The sequence below is a fragment of the Bos javanicus genome, chromosome 14 (genome assembly GCF_032452875.1).
Source record: "Bos javanicus breed banteng chromosome 14, ARS-OSU_banteng_1.0, whole genome shotgun sequence".
Lineage (NCBI taxonomy): Eukaryota > Metazoa > Chordata > Mammalia > Artiodactyla > Bovidae > Bos > Bos javanicus.
Genome location: NC_083881.1, coordinates 16,518,976 through 16,544,364, shown reverse-complemented (window position 1 = coordinate 16,544,364; position 25,389 = coordinate 16,518,976). Strand labels below are relative to the sequence as shown.

Genomic DNA, 25,389 nt, shown 5'->3' with positions numbered 1-25,389 from the left:
CACCCAGGACTGATCTCCTTTAGAATGGACTGGTTGGATCTCTCAAGAGTCTTCTCCAACACCACAGTTCAAAAGCATCAATTCTTCGGCACTCGGCTTTCTTCACAGTCCAACTCATGACCACTGGAAAAACCATGGCCTTGACTAGACAGACCTTTGTTGGCAAAGTAATGTTTCTGCTTTTCAATATGCTATCTAGGTTGGTCATAACTTTCCTTCCAAGGAGTAAGCGTCTTTTAATTTCATGGCTGCAATCACCATCTGCAGTGATTTTGGAGTCCCCCAAAATAAAGTCTGACACTGTTTCCATTGTTTCCCTATCTATTTCCCATGAAGTGATGGGACCATATGCCATGATCTTAGTTTTCTGAATGTTGAGTTTTAAGCCAACTTTTTCACTCTGCTCTTTCACTTTCATCAAGAGGCTTTTTAGTTCCTCTTCACTTTCTGTGATAAGGGTGGTGTCATCTGCATATCTGAGGTTATTGATATTTCTCCCGGCAATCTTGATTCCAGCTTGTGCTTCTTCCAGCCCATCGTTTCTCATGATGTATTCTGCATATAAGTTAAATAAGCAGGGTGACAATATACAGCCTTGACATACTCCTTTTCTTATTTGGAACCAGTCTGTTGTTCCATGTCCAGTTCTAACTGTTGCTTCCTGACCTGCATATAGGTTTCTCAAGAGGCAGGTCAGGTGGTCTGGTATTGCCATCTCTTTCAGAATTTTCCACAGTTTATTGTGATCCACACAGTCAAAGGCTTTGGCATAGTCAATAAAGCAGAAATAGATATTTTTTCTGGAACTCTCTTGCTTTTTCAATGATCCAGTGGATGTTGGCAATTTGATCTCTGGTTCCTCTGCCTTTTCTAAAACCAGCTTGAACATCTGGAAGTTCACGGTTCACATATTGCTGAAGCCTGGCTTGGAGAATTTTGAGCATCACTTTACTAGCGTGTGAGATGAGTGCAATTGTGTGGTAGTTTGAGCATTCTTTGACATTGCCTTTCTTTGGGATTGGAATGAAAACTGACCTTTTCCAGTCCTGTGGCTACTGCTGAGTTTTCCAAATTTGCTGGCATATTGAGTGCAGCACTTTCACAGCATCATCTTCCAGTTGAAATAGCTCAACTGGAATTCCATCACCTCCACTAGCTTTGTTCATAGTGTTGCTTTCTAAGTCCCCCTTGACTTCACATTCCAGGATGTCTGGCTCTAGGTCAGTGATCACACCATCATGATTATCTGGGTCGTGAAGATCTTTTTTGTACAGTTCTTCTGTGTATTCTTGCCACCTCATCTTAATATCTTCTGCTTCTGTTAGGTCCATACCATTTCTGTCCTTTAATATGCATCAAAACTAATTCCTGCTATTATTTATTTGTGTAAGTAAAATAACGCTACTTTTCGTTACAAGTGGATGATGACACCTCTGCTCCTTGTAAGATACACAGTGTGTAGTGCTTGTAAGTAGCTGTTGAACTGAGTGTATTGAATAGTAATGGTAAGGATTTGTATTTACTGTATTACCTGCAACATTATCGTAGGGCTGGAGATACAATGATGCCAACAGCTGGTCAGGTTTGAGCCTTTGAAAACAAGTAAAGGAAACTGGTTCACACAGCAATAAAATCTACAATTTTGACTTTATTAGCCATTGTTTATAAGAGTCTAACAAATGGCTGCATACCACATACAACAAATACGACATAGACTGAACAACTATCACTTTCACTTTGTCACACTCAAAAGTGGCAGGGATACACTATTAGGTAAGACAGAATCCTTGTGCTCATGGATTTACAATCTAGCAGAGAATACATTAAAAAACAAGCAAGTGGAATCATTACAAATTGTAATAGGCACCACCAAGGAAATAGTGGAAGGGTTGCAATATAGAATAATGGGTTGGGATGGGGAAGGAAGCTCAGATCTTACTTTGCATGGGAAGGAAAGGAAGACTTCTTTGACCAGGTGACATTTAAGCCCTGATGATAGGAAAGAGCTTGGAAAGAAGAAATAATACAAAGGTTTTGGTGAGTGGGTGGGGAAAGAACTTGACAAGTTCAAGGGTTTGAAAGAGAGTGTGTGTGGCTAAGATGAGGCCGGAAAGATGGTCAGGACAGGTTATGGAGGGCCTTACCAGCCCTTGGTAAGAAATTCAGTTTTATTCTAAGTGTAATAGGAACCCACCAAAGGGTCCTAAATAGACAAGTGACATTATCCGATTTGCTGCTGTGTGGAGAATGAAGTAGACAGAATGGGAATGCTGTTGAGGGGCCTTCCCTGGTAGTCTAGTGGCTAAGATTCAGCACCCCCAATACAGAGGGCCCAGGTTCGAACCCTGGTTAGGAAACTGAGAGCGTAACAGGTAGGAAGGCCAGGAGTCTCCAAACAGAGGAAATAGGCTGCAAGTGTCAGACATTTTTTCTCTCTCTCTTAAGTGGCAGGAGGAAACAAACCAGTGATATTTTTTTTTCCCCTGCTCTATACAAATTTAAAAGGAGCCATTAGGCGGAACCAACTTGACAAACCATTATGTTATACTCAGACATTGTTCCCCTAATCTATGTAAATGAAACTATTTGTATGGTTATCTGCCCTTCTACAAGATTCAAGTTAATCATTTTTTGGCCCAGGATGACTCATCTGGTGCCAAGATTATCCCAAAATACATCTTATGGATGAGGGGCCTGGTGCCATTCTGAGTTTTAAGACATTCCTTTCTTTCATTAACGGACTGCTAATGACTATATAACATCCAGCTAAAAAACCAGCAGGTGGGTACTCTTTCTGCCCCCTTCTGACGCCTATGTCAGAAGCTTTCTCTATCTCCTTTATACTTTAATAAAACTTTATTACACAAAAGCTCTGAGCGATCAAGCCTTGTCTCTGGCCCTGGCTTGAATTCTTCTCCTCTGGAGGCCAAGAATCCCCGTGTCTTTTCATGGCTCAGCAACAACCTTTCGAATCTAGATCTCACAGACCATAACTAGAAGATTCCATGTGCCACAACAAGACCCAGCACAGCCAAACAAATAAATAAATAAAAATAAATATGAAGGAAAGAATGCTGTTGGGATTGTCTGTACAAAAGATAGTGGTGACTGGGACCAAGCATTCCTTAGGAGGGAGGGTTGATAGTCAGAGACAGAAAAAGAGATGTGATGGTGGAAGCAGGGGTCAGAGTGATGTGGGGCCAACAGCCTAGGAAAGCAAGCAGCCTCTAGAAACTGGAAAAGGCAAAGACATGGATTCTCCCTGAGAACCTTCAGAAGGAACCAGTGCTGGCAACCCATTCTAGACTTCTGACCTACAGAACTGCAAAATGAGAAATTTGTGTTGCTTTTCACCTCTAGGATTGTGGTCCCTAATTACAGCAGGGAGGTGCTGGCAGGAATAAGTAATCTGCCTTCCACCCTGCCTCACCCTCCAGAGCTCTTTGTCTTCCTTCCGTTGGCTGGATCTAACCAGAAGCCACAGGTGAGAAACCCACAGATGCAGTTCACACAGGCCAGCCTTTTAGGTGACAAAGAGGATGGAGGGGAGAGGAGAGTGAAACTGGAGCAGCAGAGAGAAAATGTCCAGCGCAGCACAGGCTGCCAAGCTGAGCGGTTTGCTCTTCATCTGGAGCCTATAATAAAGCAGGACGTTTGGCGTGCTGCCTTGGCTTATCTCGGCCCTTTCTTTAGTGAGTTCTCTCTAGCACAGCCTTCGAAAACATCTTTGGTTTTGCCTCACACCTTTATAGTACAGATAAAGGATGTCAATGCACCTGTTTCTAATATCTAATTCACCTGTGAGAGGGATGCAGCAAGTTTCCAAAGCAAATGAGATGAATTAAAGTTAATCCACCGTTTACTGTAAATATAAGAAGAAACAGCTGCTTGACATCGCAGTGTTGTGAGTGAATTTACCCGTCTTTTTCCTGTTTTCCCCTAAAATGGAAGTCTCAAAGCACCCATCCTCGGACCAACTTCATCAGCATTTCCAGGGTGTTTTAAGCTTTTACAGACTTGGGGATTCTCATTTAGTTGGTCAGAGTGAGGACTGAAAATCTGTTTTCTTTTAAAAATAAGCTCCCAGAAGGAGAAGGGATGCATGTATATGTATGGCTGAGTCCCTCTGCTACCCACCTGAAACTATCACAACATTGTTAATTGGCTATGCTTCAGTATAAAATAAAACGTTAAAAAAATAAAAATATGTCCCAAGAGATTATAAGGAACAAGTGCCTTAGAGATTTTTTTCTTTTTTGGACAAACTGACTATAGATTCACTAGCTCCATATGATGTGAAAGCAGACTTTTTGTTAGTCTTTAAATTGCCTCCTCCAGAAGCTTACCCACTTCCACTTCAGGTCAGCTGGATTGTGCTCGGAATTAAATTTACCAAACACAGTTGGGTATGAACAGAAAAATCTATTTCGTTAGTTAATTATACTGCATACATGTAATAAACTACTATGATTTGGCAGCCACTGAACTATGCATGGTGGATACAGAAATGAATGAATAATAATACAGATTTTCAAAGATTTAGCTTATTGGGAGGGACAGCTCTGCCAACAAATATTTACAATACAGTGAGATCGGGGCGGTGATGGGACCATGGACATAGTGCCTTAGGAATTGGGAGGAGATGCTCAAAGAAGTCTTTATAGAAGAGGTCATATTGGCGCTGGGTCTTGTAGGGAGAGTTGGAGTTTATGGAACAGGGAAGGGCATTCCAGACAGTGGGAAGAATTCACAACAGAGGCATGAAAGAGATGGCTAGTTTAGGGAGCTGCCTGTAATTTTGAGGACCTGGGGCAACCAGTCCATTCTGAAGGAGATCAGCCCTGGGATTTCTTTGGAAGGAATGATGCTGAAGCTGAAACTCCAGTACTTTGACCACCTGACGTGAAGAGTTGACTCATTGGAAAAGACTCTGATGCTGGGAGGGATTGGGAGCAGGAGGAGAAGGGGACAACAGAGGATGAGATGGCTGGATGGCATCACTGACTCGATGGACGTGAGTCTGAGTGAACTCTGGGAGTTGGTGATGGACAGGGAGGCCTGGCGTGCTGTGATTCATGGGGTCGCAAAGAGTCAGACACGACTGAGCGACTGAACTGAACTGAACTGGGGCAGAAAGTATGTATGTCTCTGAATGTGGCTTTTGGGGATGCATGGATTACACCATCACCAGCCCTGCTGCCATGACACTGAGCTTGAGTGTTAGATTAGTGTTAATGGGAAGCTTCAGAATAATTTGAAAAATTATTATAAAAATGACAAAAGTAACTCTTGCCATACTTTGGAACAAGCAAGAATAATTTTACAGTTAAAGAGTGAAAGTTCTCTTTCACTACTCTCTTCTGGGTCCATCCAATTCAGTCCCCACTCCCCCCCGCCCACCCTGAGGTAGCCATTGTAATAGCTTGGGGCATCCTCATTGATGTATTATACATTTTATTATGTATGCTTTCAAATATACTCCTATGGACTGAATTGTGTTCCCTCCTAAAATTCACATGTTGAAGCTGTAACTCCCAACGTGACTGTATTTGGAGATAGGGTCTTTAGAAGGAAATTAAGATTAAATGAGGTCAGCTGTCCATCATGTGAGGCAACAGCAAGAAAATGGATGTCTGCAGGTCTAAGAGAGTTCTTATCAGAAACTGGACCCTGCTCGACCTTGATCTGGGACCCTCCAGCCTCTGGAACTGTGAAAAAATAAATTTTTGTTGTTAAAGGCCCCAGTCTGTTTTATTTTTTTGTGGCAGCCTGAGACTAAGACACCTTCCCAAAATTAGAAAAAATAGCAAAAAGAATCTTCATTGACATATTATCCAGATTCAACGATTATCTATTGAATGATCATAAACAGGGAAGTGGTGGGAGTAAATAATGTGTTCTAGAAAGACCTCTCAGGCAGCAAAGTGGGTATGTTGGAGGGGTTCAGGCTAGAGATGGGGAGACAGGTTAAGCATCTCTTGTAAACTTCCAGGCAAGCGATGCTGAGGGCTCTAGTTGGGGGAAGGCACTAGAAGAGGAGAGGAGGGGCTGACCAGGGAGGAATTTAACAGTGGAATTGATGGGCTACATGTGTTTCAATCATGTCTGTGTTTCATTATATCTAAGATGCCATGGATTGTTAAGATGCAGCCTGAATTCAAAGACATAAAAAATGGAAAGAATGTTAATTTTAGGATTGATGAAAGGCCCTAGAATTGATAGCTGGGACCACCAAACCCCCCATGGGAACAGCAGACATGAGCCCATAATTTAGAGTGTAAAAGAGAAGCAAGGTTTTGATATCTGGAATCCTGATGCATAGCATGGGTTAATGAACTTCTTTTAAAAAATTACTTCTTAAGTTGAACTCTTCTTTTTTACTGTTCTTGATTAAAGAACATGTTGGAGGGGTGGGTTTTGTGGCTGGGAACTTTATAGGAGCCTCTCCATTTTAATAAAATGCTATCCAGATGAGATGATGTCATTTACAACTTCACAATCATGCTCAGTTTGGGGGAGGCCAAATTCTGTCTATTTAATAAAAAAAGGATGTTTTGAATGGGGGTGCTAGGGGATTTGGCCTGTTGATTCCTTTTCATGGTGCTTTCTTGGGCTTTCAGACAAGTTTGGACTCCACAGGCAGATGGAGCTCTTATCCATGTTTTCTCTCCCCAGTGACAGGCCTACAAGCCTGTCATTACCCAGTACTGGCATCTCTTGTCTTGGAGCTGGGATGGTTACATAAACACTGAGAGCAACATAGCTCGTCCAGGCTACACTTCAAGGACCTGAATTCCCCTTTGGATGGAACGGCACTCAAGTCGAAGCAGGCCGAGGGGCAGGACGCCGCTTCGCCAAGCAGAGCCAGAGGTGGGATTGATGGCAGGGGCACCAGGAGGGACCCCGGCCACACCACCCAGTGAATTCATGTCTGCACATCCAGGACTCCACCATGATGTCTGCCTTTTCACATTTAAAATTGGATCGAAAAATGTGTGCGAGTGTTTTCAAAGAGTCCAGAGCCAGACTTCTTTTTTTGTTGCAAGTTATTTTAGGACTTATATTTTATCGGTTGCTGTTTTGGAAAAAAAGGGCTTTCGCCTCTGCGTTCCCGGAAGTGCCCAGCGAAGTGAGTGTGCGCTCTGGATTTAGACAGCCCAGGTTTGAATGCCAGTTCCACTGTGTGTCCCTGGCCAAGCTGCTCATCCTCCTGTACTTCAGTTCTGTCTATAAAGGGGGGCTAATAAGTAGTGCCTATTCCATAGAATTGTTGAGATAATCAACCATTTCATATGCTTAGAACAGTGCCTTGCTAATTCAATATACAAGTAGCAAAAATAACCACGGCTAGAAATATTGAATACTAGCAAAAGTGTTCAGCTTACTCTGTGCCAGGTACTTTTCTACATAAAACAGCTCTCTTTATCCAACCAACAATCTTATAAGTAGATGCTGTTATTATTCCTGTTTTATAGATGAGGAAACTGAAACATAGAAAAGTCTATTGGGTATAAATATTCTTGTGTCTCTGCTGAACCTCATATAAACCTGGTTGTAGAGTATTAAAATTATCGGTTTATATACCTGGCTCTCTTCCATAAATATGTGAGCTCCTCAAATATGATAACTCTAGCTGTCTTTATTTTCCCCCCCGGGCGAGGGTCTCATTAGTTATCCACTTTATACATAGTAAGTGTGTATATGTCAATCCCAATCTCCCAATTTATCATAGATCTAGTACCAGACACACAGTAATAATGTTAAATAAATTGGAAGGAGCTTAGTGGGAAGTGTCAGTTTGGGGCATCAAAATGAAAATACATATTGTTTCAGTATTGGCTCCCAACCGTTGTTATATGGGTCTTTCCGAAGCTCCATGGGAACAGCTTCCTTGATGACCTTTGGGCCAAATTATGCAGCTTTTCATTTCCCGCTGGTTATTGGCAGTTTCACTCCAGAACTGGGCTTCAGCCTGGTTTATTTTATAACGTCTCTCTCCGATTCCGGCTGTAGCTCTCCTCCCCTCCTGGCCAGTGCAGTGGTGACTGCAGTCCCTGCTGGTTTCCCTGTGGCTGTCTCTCCTCCCGGAGCTTAGGTGTGGGTGGGCTGTAGGAGGGTGGCATCAGGGTGACATTTGCCTTACTTGGCAGTCCAGCGTGAGGTTTCCGTCCTCTCTGCACAGGCTTTTGCTGTCTCTCCAGCTGCTTGGTAGTCGGTTCTCTCTCGGGGCAGGGGGCGGGGGCAGGTGCTCAAGGCTGGGTCTTCCATGGTGTGTGAGGGCCGGTCCTTTGCAGGCCCTTTGGGAATCTCTCCCTCCCCAACACACTCCCCAGCTCGGAGACCTGCCTCCAGTTGCAACCTCTTCCCCTGACCCTACTTTAGTTCCTGCCTCTTCCATGGCTGCTGGGGTCACTGACCTGGGGGACACCCCTTTTAAAATGTGTTTGTTTTTTTTTTTGTGGTAGAAGTCGCATAATATAAAACATACTATTTTGACCATGTTTAACTGTACAGTTCAGTGGCACTCAGGACATTCACACTGTGCGACTCTCACCATTATACATCTCTGGAGTTTTTCACCTTCCTAAACTGAAACTGTGTCCCCATTCAACTCTAAGTCCCCATTCTCTTTCCCACCCTCCACCCCTCAGCCCCTGGCATCTACCAATGTGTTTTCTGACTGTGAATTTTTTTTTGGCAAAGAGGATGGGATCTGACTCTATGAATTTGACTATTCTTTGTCATTGTTGTTCCATCGCTAAGATGTGTCTGACTCTTTGGGACCCCATGGACTGCAGAATGCCAGGCCTCCCTGTCCCTCATTATTCTAGGTCCCTCATATAAATGGAATCAAACACTGTGTGTTTGTACCTACTATATACTGGAATGCTTTTTTAAGGTTAACTTAAAACCTAGATAGCATATTAAAAAGCAGAGACATTACTTTGCCAACAAAGGTCCGTCTAGTCAAGGCTATGGTTTTTCCAGTGGTCGTGTATGGATGTGAGAGTTGGACTGTGAAGAAAGCTGAGCGCCATAGAATTGATGCTTTTGAACTATGGTATTGGAGAAGACTCCTAAGAGCCCCTTGGACTGCAAGGAGATCCAACCAGTCCATTCTAAAGGAGATCAGTCCTGGGTGTTCTTTGGAAGGAATGATGCTAAAGCTGAAACTCCAGTACTTTGGCCTCATGCGAAGAGTTGACTCTTTGGAAAAGACTCTGATGCTGGGAGGCATTGGGGGCAGGAGGAGAAGGGGAAGACAGAGGATGAGATGGCTGGATGGCATCTTTGACTCGATGGATATGAGTTTGAGTGAACTCCGGGAGTTGGTGATGGACAGGGAGGCCTGGCGTGCTGCGATTCTTGGGGTTGCAAAGAGTTGGACACGACTGAGTGACTGAACTGAACTGAACTGAATATATAGGGGAATCCTCTTTTAATGAGGTGCAGAGAAGATGGCTCAAGCCCAGTCACCTTCTTAGTGTCCACTCCACCCTGGGGAAATGTGCACGCCCGTGTGTGCCTCTAGGGCCGTAGCCAGATGCCTTGCTACCCCTCTCTCTCCCAAGCCAGTGTCCTCTCCAAGTCTCTCCTCCCCTACCCCAGTTAACAGTTACAAGTAGGGAATGAAATGCTGGTCTTCTAGATCATTGGAACTCCTGGACTTTATGAATGAATTCTCCTGGAGTCCCGGTGGGGGAATCGGGGAGGATATAGGCTCTTCCTGTGAACACTGTTCTCCAAGTCTCTTCACTCTTCCTGTTACACTGACTCAGAGGGTGGAGGGAATTCAGTTGATTCTGACCTCTCCATAAGCCCTTCGGGGTGGTGGCTGGCTCCAGCTGTTGAATTTACAAGGTCAGAATACTCAGTGCCATTTGTCCTTTGCACTGAGTTTTATCTCAAGTCCTGGGACGTCATTGCAGCTTTGTTGTTCACAATAGGCAAGACAGGGAAGCAAACTAAGTGTCCATTGGCAGATGAATGGATAAAGAATATGTGATATATAAATATTTGCATATATATGTTATATTATATATAATATATAAGCTGAAGCTCCAATACTTTGGCCACCTGATGCAAAGAGCTGACTCATGGGAAAATACCCTGATGGCGGGAAAGACTGAAGGCAGGAGGAGAAGGGGATGACAGAGGATGAGATGGTTGGATGGCATCACCAATTCAATGGACACAAGTTTGAGCAAGCTCTGGGAGATGGTGAAGGACAGGGAAGCCTGGCGTGCTGCAGTCCATGGGGTCACAAAGTTGGATACAACACAGAGACTCAAAAACAAAATAATATAGATAAATATATACATTATATAAAAATACATTTTAATATCCCATATTAAAAATATGTAATGGAATATTATTCAGCCATGAAAGCAAAAATAAAATCTTGCCATCGGTGACAACATGCATGGACCCTGAGCACATTAACATTATGCTAAGTAAAATAAGTAGACAGAGAAAGACAAATGCTACATAATCTCACTGATATTGGAATCTAAAACAGCCAAACTCACAGAAATAGACAGGAGCTGGGAGCTGGAAGAAATGGAGCTCTTGGGTAAATGATACAGACCTTCAGTTGTAAGATGAATAAATTCTGGGGTATAGCCTGAGTTAACAATGTATTAGATACTTGAAAGTTGCTCAGAGAGTAAATCTTAAATGTTTTTACCACAGACATCTAAAATGGTAATCACATCAGGTGATGAAGGTGTTCAGTTCAGTCACTCAGTTGTGTCCGACTCTTTGCGACCCCGTGGACCACAGCATGCCAGGCTTCCCTGTCCATCACCAGCTCCCAGAACTTACTCAAACTCATGCCCATTGAGTGACTGATGCCATCCAACCATCTCATCCTCTGTCATCCCCTTCTCCTCCTGCCTTCAATCTTTCCCAGCTCCAGGGTCTTTTCTAATGAGTCAGTTCTTCGCATCAGGTGGCCAAAGTATTGGAGCTTCAGTTTCAGCATCAGTCCTTTCAATGAATATTCAGGACTGATTTCCTTTAGGACTGACTGGTTGGATCTCCTTGCAGTCTAAGGGACTCTCAAAAGTTTTCTCCAGTGCCACAGTTCAAAAGCATCAATTCTTCAGCACTCGGCTTTATTTATAGTCCAACTCTCACATCCATATGTGACTACTGGAAAAACCATAGCTTTGACTAGACAGAACTTTGTTGATGGAATAATGTTTCTGCTTTTTAATATGCTGTCTAGGTCATAGCTTTTCTTCCAAAGAGCAAGCATCTTTTAATTTCATGGCTGCAGTCACCATCTGCAGTAATTTTGGAGCCCCAAAAATAAAGTCTGTCACTGTTTCCATTGTTTCCCCATCTATTTGCCATGAAATGATGGGACCGGATGCCATGATCTTAGTTTTCTGAATGTTGAGATTTAACTTTTTCATGATGATGTTTAAGCCAACTTTTTTTGATGAGGGTATTAACTAACCTAATTGTGGTATCATGTAACAATATATTGGGTTGGCCAAAAAATTTGTTAATATTTTTCCATAAGGTGTTACAAAAAATCATAACATCCCATGTACCAAATCATTATGTTGTATACTTTAACCTTATGTGACACTGTTTTGCTGTTTAGTCACTAAGTTGTGTCTGACTCTTTGTGACCTGTCAGCATAGATTGTAGCCTGTCAGCCTCCTTGGTCCATGGGATTTCCCAGGCAAGAATACCGGAGTTGGACACGACTAAACAACAACAAAAACCACACAAAGGAATGAAATATTGCCATTTGCAACAACATGAGTGGGCCTAGAGATGATCACGCTAAGTGATGTATGTCAGACAGAGAATGACAAATATCATATGATATCACTTACTAACAATACAACTGAGTTTACTTGTAAAACAGAAACACAGACATAGAAAATAAGCTTATGGTTATCAAAGGGGAAGCAAGGGGGAAGGATAAATTAGGAGCATGTGATTAACAGATACACATCCCTATATATAAAATAGATAACAATAAAGATTTACTGTATAGCACAGGGAACTATATATTCAATATGTTTTAATTATCTATAATGGAAAAGAATCTGAAAAATAACACATAAATATTTATATATAACTGAATCCCTTTGCTGTACACCAGAAACTAGCGTAATATCGTAATCAGTTATAGTTTGAAAATCACTTTCATGTCAAAGCACTTCAGAGCTGTGAAATGCCTGACTAGAAAGAGGGGCAGATGCTGACCGGGAGAGGGGCGGAGGGAGCTGTGTTCACACATAGGAGGGGGACGGACACAGGGCTGTACTCTCTGTATAATCTTTTCTCGTCTACTGGGGCAAGGCTGTGAGCACAAGCCAAGAAGTTTTTCAGTTACTTGTTGGCACGTCTCCCTCTGAAAGACCATTTGGATGTCAAAGTTAATGAAAGTTTAGCCGAGGGACCCTGGGCACCTGGTACAGGAAATATTTCACAAAGACTCTTCACATGGTATAGTACTAGGCACTATGTGGCAAAAGGAGCTGCAGAGTCATAAAAGGACAGCAGGTTTAGGGTCAGATTTGAGCTTAGAACCTATCTCTGTGGTTTAGGAACTGTGTGACCAAAGTGTGTGATAGTAAATGTTTAAAAGAATCAGCTCTCCAAATAAGAAAAAAAGTTCTGATTTGTAGTTCTTGCTGATTTCTGAGATGGAAATATTCCCACTATGGTTGATGGTAAGTTACTAACATGTACTGAATGTGGAGTTGAAAAAAGGTGAATGCATTCAGCTCAGCTCTCATGAGCCGTTTCCAGCCTACCAGACTGTGTGATTTTGGACACATCATCTAGTTTCTCTGAGCCTCCCCGGTTTCCACACTTGTGAAGTGAGGATAATATTCAATACTAGTATCTCCCTAACAGGGCTGCTATGACAGTTCAAAAGAATAATACATTTGAAAGCATTTGGCCAAGAGTAGGATTCAATTTATTACTGATGCTGCATCTTGGCTTTCTCATTTCTTATTACCTAGGAGTTTATAAAATTTGAAAGGATTTTCATTCAAGAAAAATTCTAACTGGTGGAGGGTGTGTAAATGTCTGTTGTGGAAGCTGGAGAGGGGATGGAGAGACCATTGAAGAAGCAAGAAATAAAAAGACAAAATAAACTAGTTTCATCTGAACTAATAAATGATTTCCTAAAATTACAAAAGGTTATATGAAATAGAAGGGACCTAGAAACAGCTAAACCAACCCACCTTCCTTCCTATTACAGATGAGGAAACTGAGTCAGAGAGAGAAAGCCACTTCTCTGGTTTAGCTTTCTAGGTTTAGCCCAGCTGTGATGGAGCCCCGAATAGAAGCCGGCTCTGCTGACTGGCTATTCGGGACTCATTTGTGAGTCCACCTCTTCTCAGCTTGTGCTTGTTGGCATGAGCAAAGAGTGATGGAAATCTCAGGCTTCCTTTCATACTATTCAGGAAAAGTGATTTGACTCAATTATCAGAACAGTTCTTTAAACCAGTAGTCTCCAAAGTGAGATGCTGGAAGAAAAAAAGCCAACAACTACTATTGATTTTTCTATTAAAGAGACGTCAAGCAATTATCTTCTGCCAGGGAATAATCTTGTGTTGTTTCATCAAAGGAATTACTCAGACAGGTGTGGGCAGGATTAAGGGAACACAGAAGATGCTGAGGCCCCCAGAGATGAGCAACAATGACAATTACTTCTCCCAGGTTTGGAGAGAAGCCTAGGGATGGCTGGAACTGTGAGGAGGAGGGATACAGTTTCCGCCAGGGACCAGCCAGGAGAGAGCAGGCAGGAAGGACACTGAACTCTTTCTCTGCTCTGGTCTCTGCCAGCACCTCCTATTGGGCAAACCCAACCAGATGCCAACTGGCAAGAGAGTCTGGGGGATGTAGGGCCCTTTGTGGTCAGTCTCCTAGGGCACTGAGCTGGGCAGAGAAGCGGAGAATGTATCTTCAGGGTCAAGCAGAGAACAACTAGCACAGAAGCCTTAAAGATGTTTAATGCCTGGGTTGACAGTGGTCTTTCCATCCGTATCAGACATCATTCAGCACCCAAGGCACTTTGGTCCCAATGAGGAGTGGAGGCCACTGGAACCCAAAGTTGATCAGTGTACTGTGACAGATTGCAACTTCTGTATGCCCGACTAAATGGATTTGTGGATTACAGTATCTAGTTTGAAATAAGAAAAATCTCACAAAATGGACAAATGCTTTAAGAAGTTTCCTAGTTTCTTGCAAAGAAACATCAGAGTGAAGATACTGTTGCAGATGCCAAGGAACAAGAGAGTGTGAGCACTGACATTGCTCTTCACTGGCTACATTAGCTCAATGATAAGCTAATGAAATTGAATTGAATATTGGCCCAAAAGTTCATAATGGTCACAGCTATTTGAAATATGGATTTATGTCCATTATTACTAATAATGAATCTCTTTCTGTGTGTGCACTATGCTTTGAAATATTAATTAAAGATAATAGTGCCTGCCAATACTTCATAAATATATAAATACACGTATTTTGGTTTATGCTTAAAAAATATTTACTGATGGGATGGTTGGAGACCACTGGTTTTAAATAATAAACAAAGGCTAGAATTGCGGGGGTCATTGATTTAGTCATTGTGCTTCTCTTTAGAGACAGTGACGGCGACGTGGTTTTCCTGCCTAGAAGACATAATGCAAAAAAACAAAATAAAAGGGAGAGTGGGCTTGTGAATAATAATAACAAATGTTTATAAGTAAGCCTCTGTGTTAAGCTCTGCTCTAACCACACAAAATCCATGTAAAATGCATCAACTCAATTACTCCTCACAGCAACTCCATGATGTGGGTACTGTCATCATTCCCATTTTACAGATAAGGGGACTAGGCAGGTCAAGGTTTTAGTACAGTGTTCGGTACAGCCAGGAAGAGGTAGCGTGGGGTTCGAACCCGGCAAGTTGACTTCACATTCTTTGCTCTTGATCTCTAGGACTTGCTGCCTCTTTGAAGGAAGTAGGGGCTCCATGGAGTAATTTTGAAATTAAGGGAAAAAATTGCAAAGTAAAATCAAAACAGTTGAATACAAGTTTTAAAAGTACAGAGACAGGAGAGTCACTCAAATGCTCTTTTGTGGGTTAAGAGCGACTATTTCCTTGTGCTCTTTGGCATCTGCCAAATATGATTTTCAGGATGTGGTAGCTGGCTAACTGCCTCTGGTACCCACTAGATTCCGCTCTCCTCTGGGTTTTCCCTCTTGCCCTCTGAAGCCTTCCTCTAGACTTGCCTTGCCCTTGTTCTCTTTCTAGGAGCTTGTATTTTTTAGGGTTCTTGAGAGGAATAGAACCAATAGGAGGTATTGGTCTCTCTCTCTCCATCTCTCTCTATAGATAGTAACCCCTCTCCCAGATATATTAATAGATACGTAAAATATTTTGTTCTTTAAAATCTATCTATACAGATTTACTTATTCATTTAAAACTTATGTGACCATTGTTTTTCGGTTTTCTTCAAACCAGTCAATCCTAAAGGAAATCAGTCCTGAATAATCATTCAGTTCAGTTCAGTCGCTCAGTCGTATCTGACTCTTTGCAACCCCATGGACTGCAGCACGCCAGGCCTCCCTGTCCATTGCCAACTTCCGGAGTTTACTCAAACTCATGTCCATTGAGTCGGTGATGCCATCCAACCATCTCATCCCCTGTCATCCCCTTCTCCTCCTGCCTTCAATCTTTCCCAGCATTAGGGTCTTTTCAAATAAGTCAGTTCTTCACATCAGGTGGCCAAAGTATTGGAGTTTCAGCTTCAGCATCAGACCTTACAATGAATATTCAGGACTGGTTTGCTTTAGGATGGACTGGTTGGATCTCCTTGTAGTCCAAGGGACTCTCAAGAGTCTTCTCCAACACCACAGTTCAAAAGCATCAATTCTTTGGTGCTCAGCTTTCTTTACAGTCCAATTCTCACATCCATACATGACTACTGGAAAAACCGTAGCTTTGACTAGATGGACCTTTGCTGACAAAGTAATGTCTCTGCTTTTTAATATGCTGTCTAGGTTGGTCATAGCTTTTCTTCTAAGGAGCAAGTGTCTTTTTAATTTCATGGCTGCAGTCATCATCTGCAGTGATTTTGGAGCCCAAAAATAAAGTCTGTCACTGTTTCCACTGTTTCCCCATCTATTTGCCATGAAGTGATGGAACCAGATACCATGATCTTAGTTTTCTGAATGTTGAGTTTTAAGCTAACTTTTTCACTCATTGGAAGGACTGATGCTGAAACTGAAGCTCATTGGAAAAGACCCTGATGCTGGGAAAGACTGAAGGCAGGAGGAGAAGGGAATGACAGAGGATGAGATGGTCGGATGGCATCTCTGACTCGATGGACATGAGGAGCAAGCTCTGGCAGTGGGTGATGGACAGGGAAGCCTGGTGTGCTGCAGTCCATGGGTCACCAAGAGTCAGACACGACTGAATGACTGAACTGAATATTTATTTAAAATTTTATTTATTTATTTGGCTGCACCAGGCCTCAGTTGTGGTACATGGGCTCTTCAGTTGTGGTGTACAGACTCTTAGTTGTAGCATCTAGTTCCCTGACCACGGATGGAACCTGGGCCCCTGCATTGGGAACTCAGAGTCTCAGCCATTGGACCACCAGGGAAGTCCCTGAGCTCACAGTTCTGATGGGCTGCTCCAGTGCCCAGGACGCTGTTGCTTCATAAACATGGCTTATTGGAGAGAAGTTGAAATGCTGGGTCTCTGTGATGCTTCTTGGGCAGAAGCATGATTGGCGTCAGCCTCAATGAAGCCCATGTAGAGCGGGAAGGAGGCAGCTTCACACCTGCACCCAACAGGTGGAGCCATCCGGTCCAGCTTTGCAGGTTCATGTATCAGGGCGGCCAGAGTGACTGGGTGCTGACTTAGGCTGTGCCTTTAATGGCAGACAGCTTCCCCACTCAGCGGGGGATGGGGGACATGGAGCAGAAGGATGAGTGGGAATTTATCTGAAGGGGCAGAGCTAGAGTGTCTGCTAGGTTCTCTGTCTTAGCTTCCTGTGTGGCTGTAACAAGTTATCACAAACTCAGTGGCTTAAGACAACACAAATTCATTAGAAGGCCAGAAGGCTGACACAGGTCTCTCTGGGCCAAGGTCAAGGTGTCAGCAGGGCGAGGTTCCCTTCTATAGGCTCCAGGAAGTGAAGTCGCTCAGTTGTGTCCAACTCTTTGCGAGTCCATGGACTGTAGCCCAGCAGGCTTCTCTGTCCATGGGATTTTCCAGGCAAGAGTACTGGACTGGGTTGCCATTTCCTTCTCCAGGAGATCTTCCCGACCAAAGGATTGAACTCAGGTCTCCCATATTGTAGGCAGACGCTTTACGCTTTACCAACTGAGCCACTAGGGAGGTCCGTAGGCTCCAGGGGTGGATGTTTAATCCTTGCCTTTTCCAGTAGACTTTGATCTCGTTCCTTGGCTCTGGGGGACCATTATTCCGCCCACCATAGTAGCCTTATGCTTTCCATTTTAAAATAAGCTATTAGTGTAAGATATGATTTTTAATGGAAAGGTATGATAATTTCACTAATTTTAAGAATGCTGAAGTTTTTCTTTGAGAGAATTCGAGATATATTTATGTTTAACTTACTAAATTTATAAGTTATTAATTAACTTGGGAATGTTTTGCTTATTAGGATTGAACCTTCTGTGAGCAGGTATTTGAAGTGCTTACTTTTAAAAAAAAGCAAATGCATTAGAGTTATAATTGCAGTTTTAAAACATTTAAAAGAATTTTTATCGTCAAAGGGACTTGTTTAGTCTGTTCAATGTTTGAGTTTCTCAAAGAATAATAAAAGGCCCTCTTATTTCGTATGAAAATTTACTGGACTTATTTACTTGAATTTAAACTTTAATGAACACTAGGTCTCCACATTTGTTACTTTTTCAACTACCATTAATTTGTAACCAAGATGCTATAAATAGGTCTATGCACATAAACTCAGGCTGATACTTATTCTAGTCCAGGGTAAGTCTGCGGTCCTAAGTGAGACTTTCAGAAACATTTTGTGAATGTATGTGTGGATTTATTCATTCATTTGGCCCAGGCACTATCCTAGGTACAAGTAAGATTACAGTATAACAGAAAATATAGTATTAGTCACTGAGTCCTGTCAGACTCTTTGTGACCCCATGGACTGTGGCCCTCCAGGCTCCTCTGTCCATGGACTTCTCCAGGCAAGAATACTGGAGTGGATTGCCATTCCCTTCTCCAGGGGATCTTTCTGACCCAGAGGTCAAACCCGTGTCTCCTGCACTTCAGGAAGATTCTTTACCATCTGAACCACCAGGAAAGCCAAAAAAGTGATACCAGAAGATGAGATTTACTCAGTTGGAGAAAGCTGCAGCTAGGAAATGGCCCTAAGGAGCAATGGATAATTATCAGACAGAGGGGCTGGGAAGAGCACTGTAGGAAGGTAGAATGGCCTGAAAGAAGACTGCATGGCATGCGTAGGGAATGGTGAGATTTTGTGATCCTGTTGGGAGTTTTTAAAAAATTCTAATTATTCTCAGGTGCCTTTTATGTCAATTTCTGATGGAGAGTCAGTGTCAAGATCAGGGCATGCTCTAGAGTAAATGTGTCGAGTAAATCAGTCACCCCCGAGTTAGTCACCAGAGCAATCACACGTAAGTAACGGGGAACACAGTGCAATTCCTGATTCTCTCGTTGCTCAGGAAATCATAACTGCTAACATTTATTGAGCTCATATTATGTGCCCAGCTCCAGGCACTTTATAAGTATTAGCTCACTTAACCCTCATAGCCATAAGAAATAGGTTTATTATCAACACAGTTGAGGAAATTGACACAGAGAAGGGTTATGTGACAAAAGCCACACTGCACGTGAGTGCCAGGTCCATGATATAAACCTTGCAGAGGCTGTTTCCCCTTTCTGGGATGCTCGTGCCACCATCTTCTGAAGCCAGCTCTCCTCATCTTTCAACATCACTTCCTCAGATGGCCCATTTCCGCCCCGCACCTTGTTATTCTGCACCTTAGTCCCTTCCTTTTTTCCCTTCATAGCACTTATTACAAATTAAATTTGTCCCCTACTTATTTTTTTGTCCCCTACTTGGACAGCAAGGAGATCAAACCAGTCAATCCTAAAGGAAATCAACCCTGAATATTCATTGGAAGGACTGATGCTGAAGCTGAAGCGCCAATACTTTGGCCACCTGATGTGAAGAACTGACTCACTAGAAAAGACCCTGACGCTGGGAAAGATTGAGGGCAGGAGGAGAAGGGGATGACAGAAGACCAACTCAATGGACATGAGTTTGAGCAAACTCAAGGAGATGGTGAGGGACAGGGTAGCCTGGTGCACTATGGTCCATGGGGTTACATGGAGTTGGATGTGACTGAGTGACTGAACAACAACTTGTTTTTTTCTTTCCCACTAGAATCTAAATTCCATTAAGATATAGACTCCATCTGTCTTGTTCACCATCTTATGCCCAGTACCTTGCACAGAGTCTATCATGCTCAATAGATGTCTGTTGATGAGTAAATTAATACTGATGTTAAAGTTCATTATTCCCTAAGCATTCTATTTTATGAATAGTAAGTAGGAATATCCCATTTAAGCATAATACTGTATTTATGATTCAGGTTGGTACTCAGCAGCGAGCTTAGTTTTCTGTGTATTCCTAGAAAATTTTACAACAATGTTAAGTTTCTGAGAGAAGGAATATAAGCCTCACTTAGCAAAAGGTAAACATACTCAGTTTGATAAAAAACCAACTTGAATTGACATGCACCAAAAATGCACCAGTGTGTGTTGTTGGAAAAACATTTATTGCAATTCAGTGTCAAAAAATTTTACAAAAATATGCCACCGTCTGGTACAAACAACTATAAAAAAATCAGTTCGTCATGCAAGAAGAGAGTGCAAATAATTTATACAGAAGGACTCAGTTCACACAATATTAAATAAACATCTCTGCATGTAATTGGTCTAACCTTATACTTTTAGTTAAAATGTTCAATCCCCTATAGCATTTTTCATTAAAAAAGTACTTGAAAGCTTCTAAGCTTAGGATATGGACTTTCACATACACCTCCTCTAGCCAGGATGATTGGCAGTATCGGCAGAATAAAGATGGTGCCAAGTGTTCTCAAGTGCAGAGCACAGCTTGGCGCCTTCTGTTTAACAGCCTTGTATATCATTAATTAAATAAACATTTCTATACTCAAAGACAGAAAAAGTCATGTTCAAACTCCGGAAGTAATGTTGCAGCAGATGGAGTTTCAAGCCGTTCAGAATTTTGAAGCAGCCATCCATTTTTGGCCAAATGGAGCAGGGCCTGAATTTTGAGAGATCTCTCAGAAAACTTTGTTTGCTGAGTTCAAGGATACTTTGAAAAACGTCTAGCAACAAAGTCATGAATATCCTGGTCCCTTGCTCCTTGCCGCCTCATAGACTAATCCCCCTTTGCTTGTGAGGTTTAGCAGAAAGTGACCTTCCATTGGTAGAAACTCATTGGGTCTCACAGCAGGTACCAGAGGACCAGGAGATGGAAGGGATGGGGCAAATGTACCTCTTAGTCTAAGGAGAGAGGAAACACCTGCTTGGTTACCAACAGAATCTCAGTTTCTAGAAAGCAATCCAAGTGCTCAGCGGTCATCTGTCTCAGGGGCCACCTTTACAATTAAAACCTGAGTACCTAGAGAAAAATGAATTTGTCAACATAGGCTGCTAACTTTACGGCACGCAGGTTGTACTCACTAGTATGCCGTACCCACAGCAGAGTCAGAGTTCTATAAAAACGTTAAGAGGTTCCTTAACTTCTCCAGGAAGAATCAGGGGCTTCAAATGTGTTTTTAAAAGTTAGCAGCCAGACACTTAGCCCTGGACCACCAATGTGAAAGTCTTGAGCGGAATCAGCTCTGGTGTCACGTGTGTCCAGCCACAACAAAAGGTGCTGGGGTAGGGGGCACAAAGTCAAGGCTCACAAAGTCCCAAGTTTACACTCAGGACCACTGCTGAGTACCAGCGGGGTTGAGGCATGCCTCCCAAATATTCTGGACCCACTCCCTCATCTGGAAAGGCAGAAGGAATGCCAGACTCCATCATCACTAACCTTCCTCCCAGCACTCAAGTCTAGGAGAGGAGTTTCCTTCCTCTGGAAAACCACGAGACGACTCCTTAACAAAACAGAGAAGAAAGCGTCTACAGAAAACGTGGAGTTGAAAGGAATTACGATCTTGTTTGTTGAAGACATCAAGGGCCCAAGCTATATCAAAGAGCCCCATCTCTGCATTTGCCTAGAGGTTCGGGTGTTTCTGAGGTCTGTTTAAACACTAATAGGATTTTAGGCCAGCATCCAGTCAGAGGGATGGTTCACAGACTCTGAGAGTTGGAAACAGATTAAAACAAAAAAACACAAAAAACAACAGATGTCAACATGGAAAATGATGATAGAGTTTAGTTTAAAAAATTCACACATAAAATTACAGTTAAAAAAATTCACACATAAAATAGTGTTTGCATAGCAAGATGTAATTGCCCTACAGCCTGGCAGAAATATATAAACTCAGGTGCATATTTTATGATAAACATTGTATTGAACACTAAGCATGATATACTGTTGAAATGACTGAACTTCTTGCAAATCACACACTTGTTTAGACAAATCAGATTCCAAGCCCCTTCTCTTCTCCCACATAAAAACAATGGAAACAAGGAGCCTCTGTTAATTGCAAGCCCCCAAACAGTTTTTGAAGAGAGAACTGCAATAAGGTAATCACACTTGTCACCTTCTTTCATCGTTGCCAAGTAAAGCCCGTTTTTGCATTGACAGTTTTGCAGTGTAAATCCAGCCCATCTAAAATATCTCCTCTGATCTACTTCAACATAAAATGGATCATGGCTAAACAGAGCTCATCTCACAACTGACCCTTTTCATCTCAAAACTGGAGATGTTTTCACAGTAGTTTCTGCCGCCATCCTCCCACGTGACTGGTCCATCTGCTCAAAGTAACAGTGTTGAGTCATAATGTGATCTACTTTAAAATGTCTGGATCTTGCTATAAATTGAGTCCTACGTAAGCATCACATATTCTCCTTTCCTCAAACGCTGTGCCTTCTTTTCAAGAAACTCTAGGATTGTTGATCAGAAATGTTTGCATTGAAACAAATCATTACACTTGCATGCATCAACTTCTACTGTCCTGGACAAAAACTCTTTCCTTCTCTGGAGGTCCAGATTACTCTCATATGTGACATCAGTTTTGAATCCTCTTTTCCAGAGTTGCGGTGGGATAGGTAGGTACAGCAAAGACAGTAGAGCATTCTATCTTTTCTAGCACTTTCCACTGTCATGTCCCTTCTGGCTTTTTAGGCCAGCAGTTCTGAGACAGAGATTCTTTGTTTTTTGTTTTTTAGGTCAGGTTGTCCTGGGACGGTTTGCCAAAAGAAATTCTATAGACAATCAGTGCCCAGGGAACAAGCATTTTCTTTTAAATGTTTTGGTTTTACTTATATGAGCAGCTCTGGCCACACTTCAGAGGTACTCTGTGTCACCAGCAGAGATGCTCATACTGCTGTGCTCTTTGTCCACCCACCGCCCCCACCCTTGCACAAACCACAGCATCAAAGACACCCCACTTCTGTTCCTTCCCCTCTCCCTCGCCACCTGCCATTTCCTTCCTTATAATCCTCTTCCAAAGAAAGGGAATCACAAGTATTGGTTTCTTTTTTCTTTTTCCTTAAAAATTTTCCTTGACTCTGTCCACACCACCTCCAGTGATGTCAAAGGAGATGGGGAGAGTTGGGAGTCATGATCTGGGTAAACATTTCAGAAAACTGTAAGCCTGTCCCTTGTGGTAGGGTCGTTTTGCGTAGGTGTTCTTGCTGCCTGGGGCCTGCGGTGTGGTCTTGAGCACCTCGGACAGTCCAAGCGACACTGGTTCCCCAGTTTTGTGCTGACAGTCAAAGCAGGCGACATTTCTGGAACTGTCAACCTGAAGGTGCTGAGGAGTCTCGGTTTACTCCATCAGCACAAAGGCGCTGAGAACAAGTTGGGGGAAAGATGTGAAAGGCCATGAACGCCCCAAATTGCCAGAGTCAAAGGTTCCAGAGCCCTCACCGCAACAACAATCTCAGCTCCACTCACATCTTTAAGGAGGCTGAGACCTTGGAGAGAACCTGCCTGAATTAGGGCAGAATGAGCCTTTGATTCCATAGTCTGGACCTGCATTCTCCATGTGATCTTGACTGGGGTGGGCGGGATCCTGTGAGGTGTCACAATGGTTTGTGACCCTCCAAAGCTCAACCTTAAACTAACATGATCTTATTCTTTAATATTTACTTTCCCTCAAAATTAAAATACAATTTACCTTTTTCCTCTTGGGGGGGATGATGATGAAAAAAAGATATTGGGAAACCTATAGGCACAGACCTTGTACAGTGAGAAACATCAACTAGTGGTCAAGCTCTTCTCCAGATACTGGTACTTGGGTTGTGCTTTGAGAGAAGGGCACGAAGGGGCCCCTCATCAGTAGCTGGTCCCTTGGCTTGTTTCTGTACGTTCTTAACCATCTATCCCCATTTCAGGTCACCCCCAATTCAATCCCTAAAAATACACTGTTGCTCAACATACATGTGGACCAAGTTCCTATTTCTGCTTCACTCATTAGCCAAGATCATGGAGGGTGCCCACTTTACATACAAAAAAAAAAAGGAAAGTAAATACAATTGCAAAAATATATACACTGTTGTAGAAAAGCAAAGTTCTATAAAAGGTAAAAAACAAAAACATTCCCCACTACCCCCCAGGAATATTGACTCCTTAAGTCCTGAGATTTCCTTCTTCCACATATAACTACCTGTTGGTATTTGTCTAGCAGGTTCCCCTGGGGTTGAACTCAAAGTACCTCCATCCACTCCCTGTCTGGCTAGAACACCAGGCTTTATCAACCTCGTAAGAAGCCCTAGCTCAGGTTGACTAAATTTCGGTGCTGGATGTAAAGAAAACTCATCACCCATCAAGAAGAACAGCAGCTGATATGTAAAACCTGTTCTACAAGTCTTTATCAGGCCTCTGGCTCCAAACAGTCCCCAGAGACAGGCTTATCCATCAAGATACCCTAGGAAGCCCAGACAAGCCAAGAGGTTAAACAGGAATAAGAAAATCTTCATGGCTATTGGGTGACTCGTTCCATTTTTCCTGCAGCAGGATTTCCTCTGGGACTGCTTTTAATTGGCCTTATGTTGCACGAAATAAGCTACAACGTGAAAGGGAAAAAGGCATACGTGCTTTGGGGTTTGTTCTCAAAGAGAAGAAACCCCAAAGAGTGTCCCATTCGTCTAAAAGGGAAGCCTGAAGCATGAGGAAGGATGCCTCCAATCTCTCTTCCTGTTTCACTTTTGATGAAGACACAAAACAGACAGAGGCCGTCTACTGGACCATGCGGTTTGTCAGAGCGAGCGTTGCAGCTTTCCGAGGTAGACTATTGTGCGGTGTCTTCGGAAGATAAGGCCCTATCTACACCCATGTGGGTTTAAGATGAGTGGTGCTTCCATTGCCTTTGCCAAACAAACCCCAAATCAAAACCCAAAGCCCAGGGGTTTCTCACATGTAGTTTTTCTTCTTATTTTTTTTTCTCCCCAACAAATTTTCACATTGTAAACAAAGAGCGTTCTATTTTGTATTCGAGTTTTGCCCTCTCTTCCACAACTCTAGGGAACTATCAAGGAGTTGCAGTGAACTTCAAGAGAATTCCATTTTCACCGATGAAATAGAATTCCTGCCTTATAGTCTTGCTGGCAAATTGTTAGGAAAAAAAGTTTATTTACAGGATTTCTGTTTTCCATACCAATTCTAATGAGAAGTCCATATGCTTAAACTTCCAGCCAGCAGCTGTATGTCTCCCCTCCAGTGTCCCTTATCTCAGAAGTTTTGAGCCAATGTTTAACATGTACACTATTTACAAATGAAGTGTCCAAACTCTGGATTCCCAACCATCCAATCATCAGGGGAACCCTTCTGAAGTGCTGTCATGTGCTGGGATTCAGAACTTGAACAAGTTGATAAAGTCCTGGGGTGAAAGTGAAATGGAACAGCTCTCTGGGTTATTGGCTGTGCACGGGTGATCGGTGCCCTGGAAAGGAACATCATGGTTAGGTGGGCATTCTCCCCAGCATCACATTGGCTTGTGGTACCCTGAGGAATTGCTGCTGCTGCTGTTCAGTCACTCAGTCGTGTCTGACTCTTTCGAGACCCCATGGACTATAGCCCATCAGGCTCCTTTGTCCATGGGATCCTCCAGGCAAGAATACAGGAGTGGGTTGCCATTTCCTTCTCCAGGGGATCTTCCTGACCCAGGGATCGAACTCATGTCTCCTGCATTGGCAGGTGGGTTCTCTA

General features: G+C 42.8%; 1 protein-coding gene across 2 annotated transcripts in view; it reads right to left on the bottom strand.

Moving 5' to 3' along the window:
- Nucleotides 1–19,797: 19,797 nt before the first annotated feature.
- FBXO32 (F-box protein 32) overlaps nt 19,798–25,389 on the bottom strand; it is a 37,793-nt gene continuing 32,201 nt past the window's right edge. For both annotated transcript variants that reach the window (XM_061438672.1, XM_061438673.1), the window contains one exon: nt 19,798–25,123. In XM_061438672.1, the coding sequence (XP_061294656.1) occupies nt 25,034–25,123 (90 nt within the window). In that variant the 3' untranslated portion in view covers nt 19,798–25,033. The remainder of the gene's footprint in view (nt 25,124–25,389) is intronic.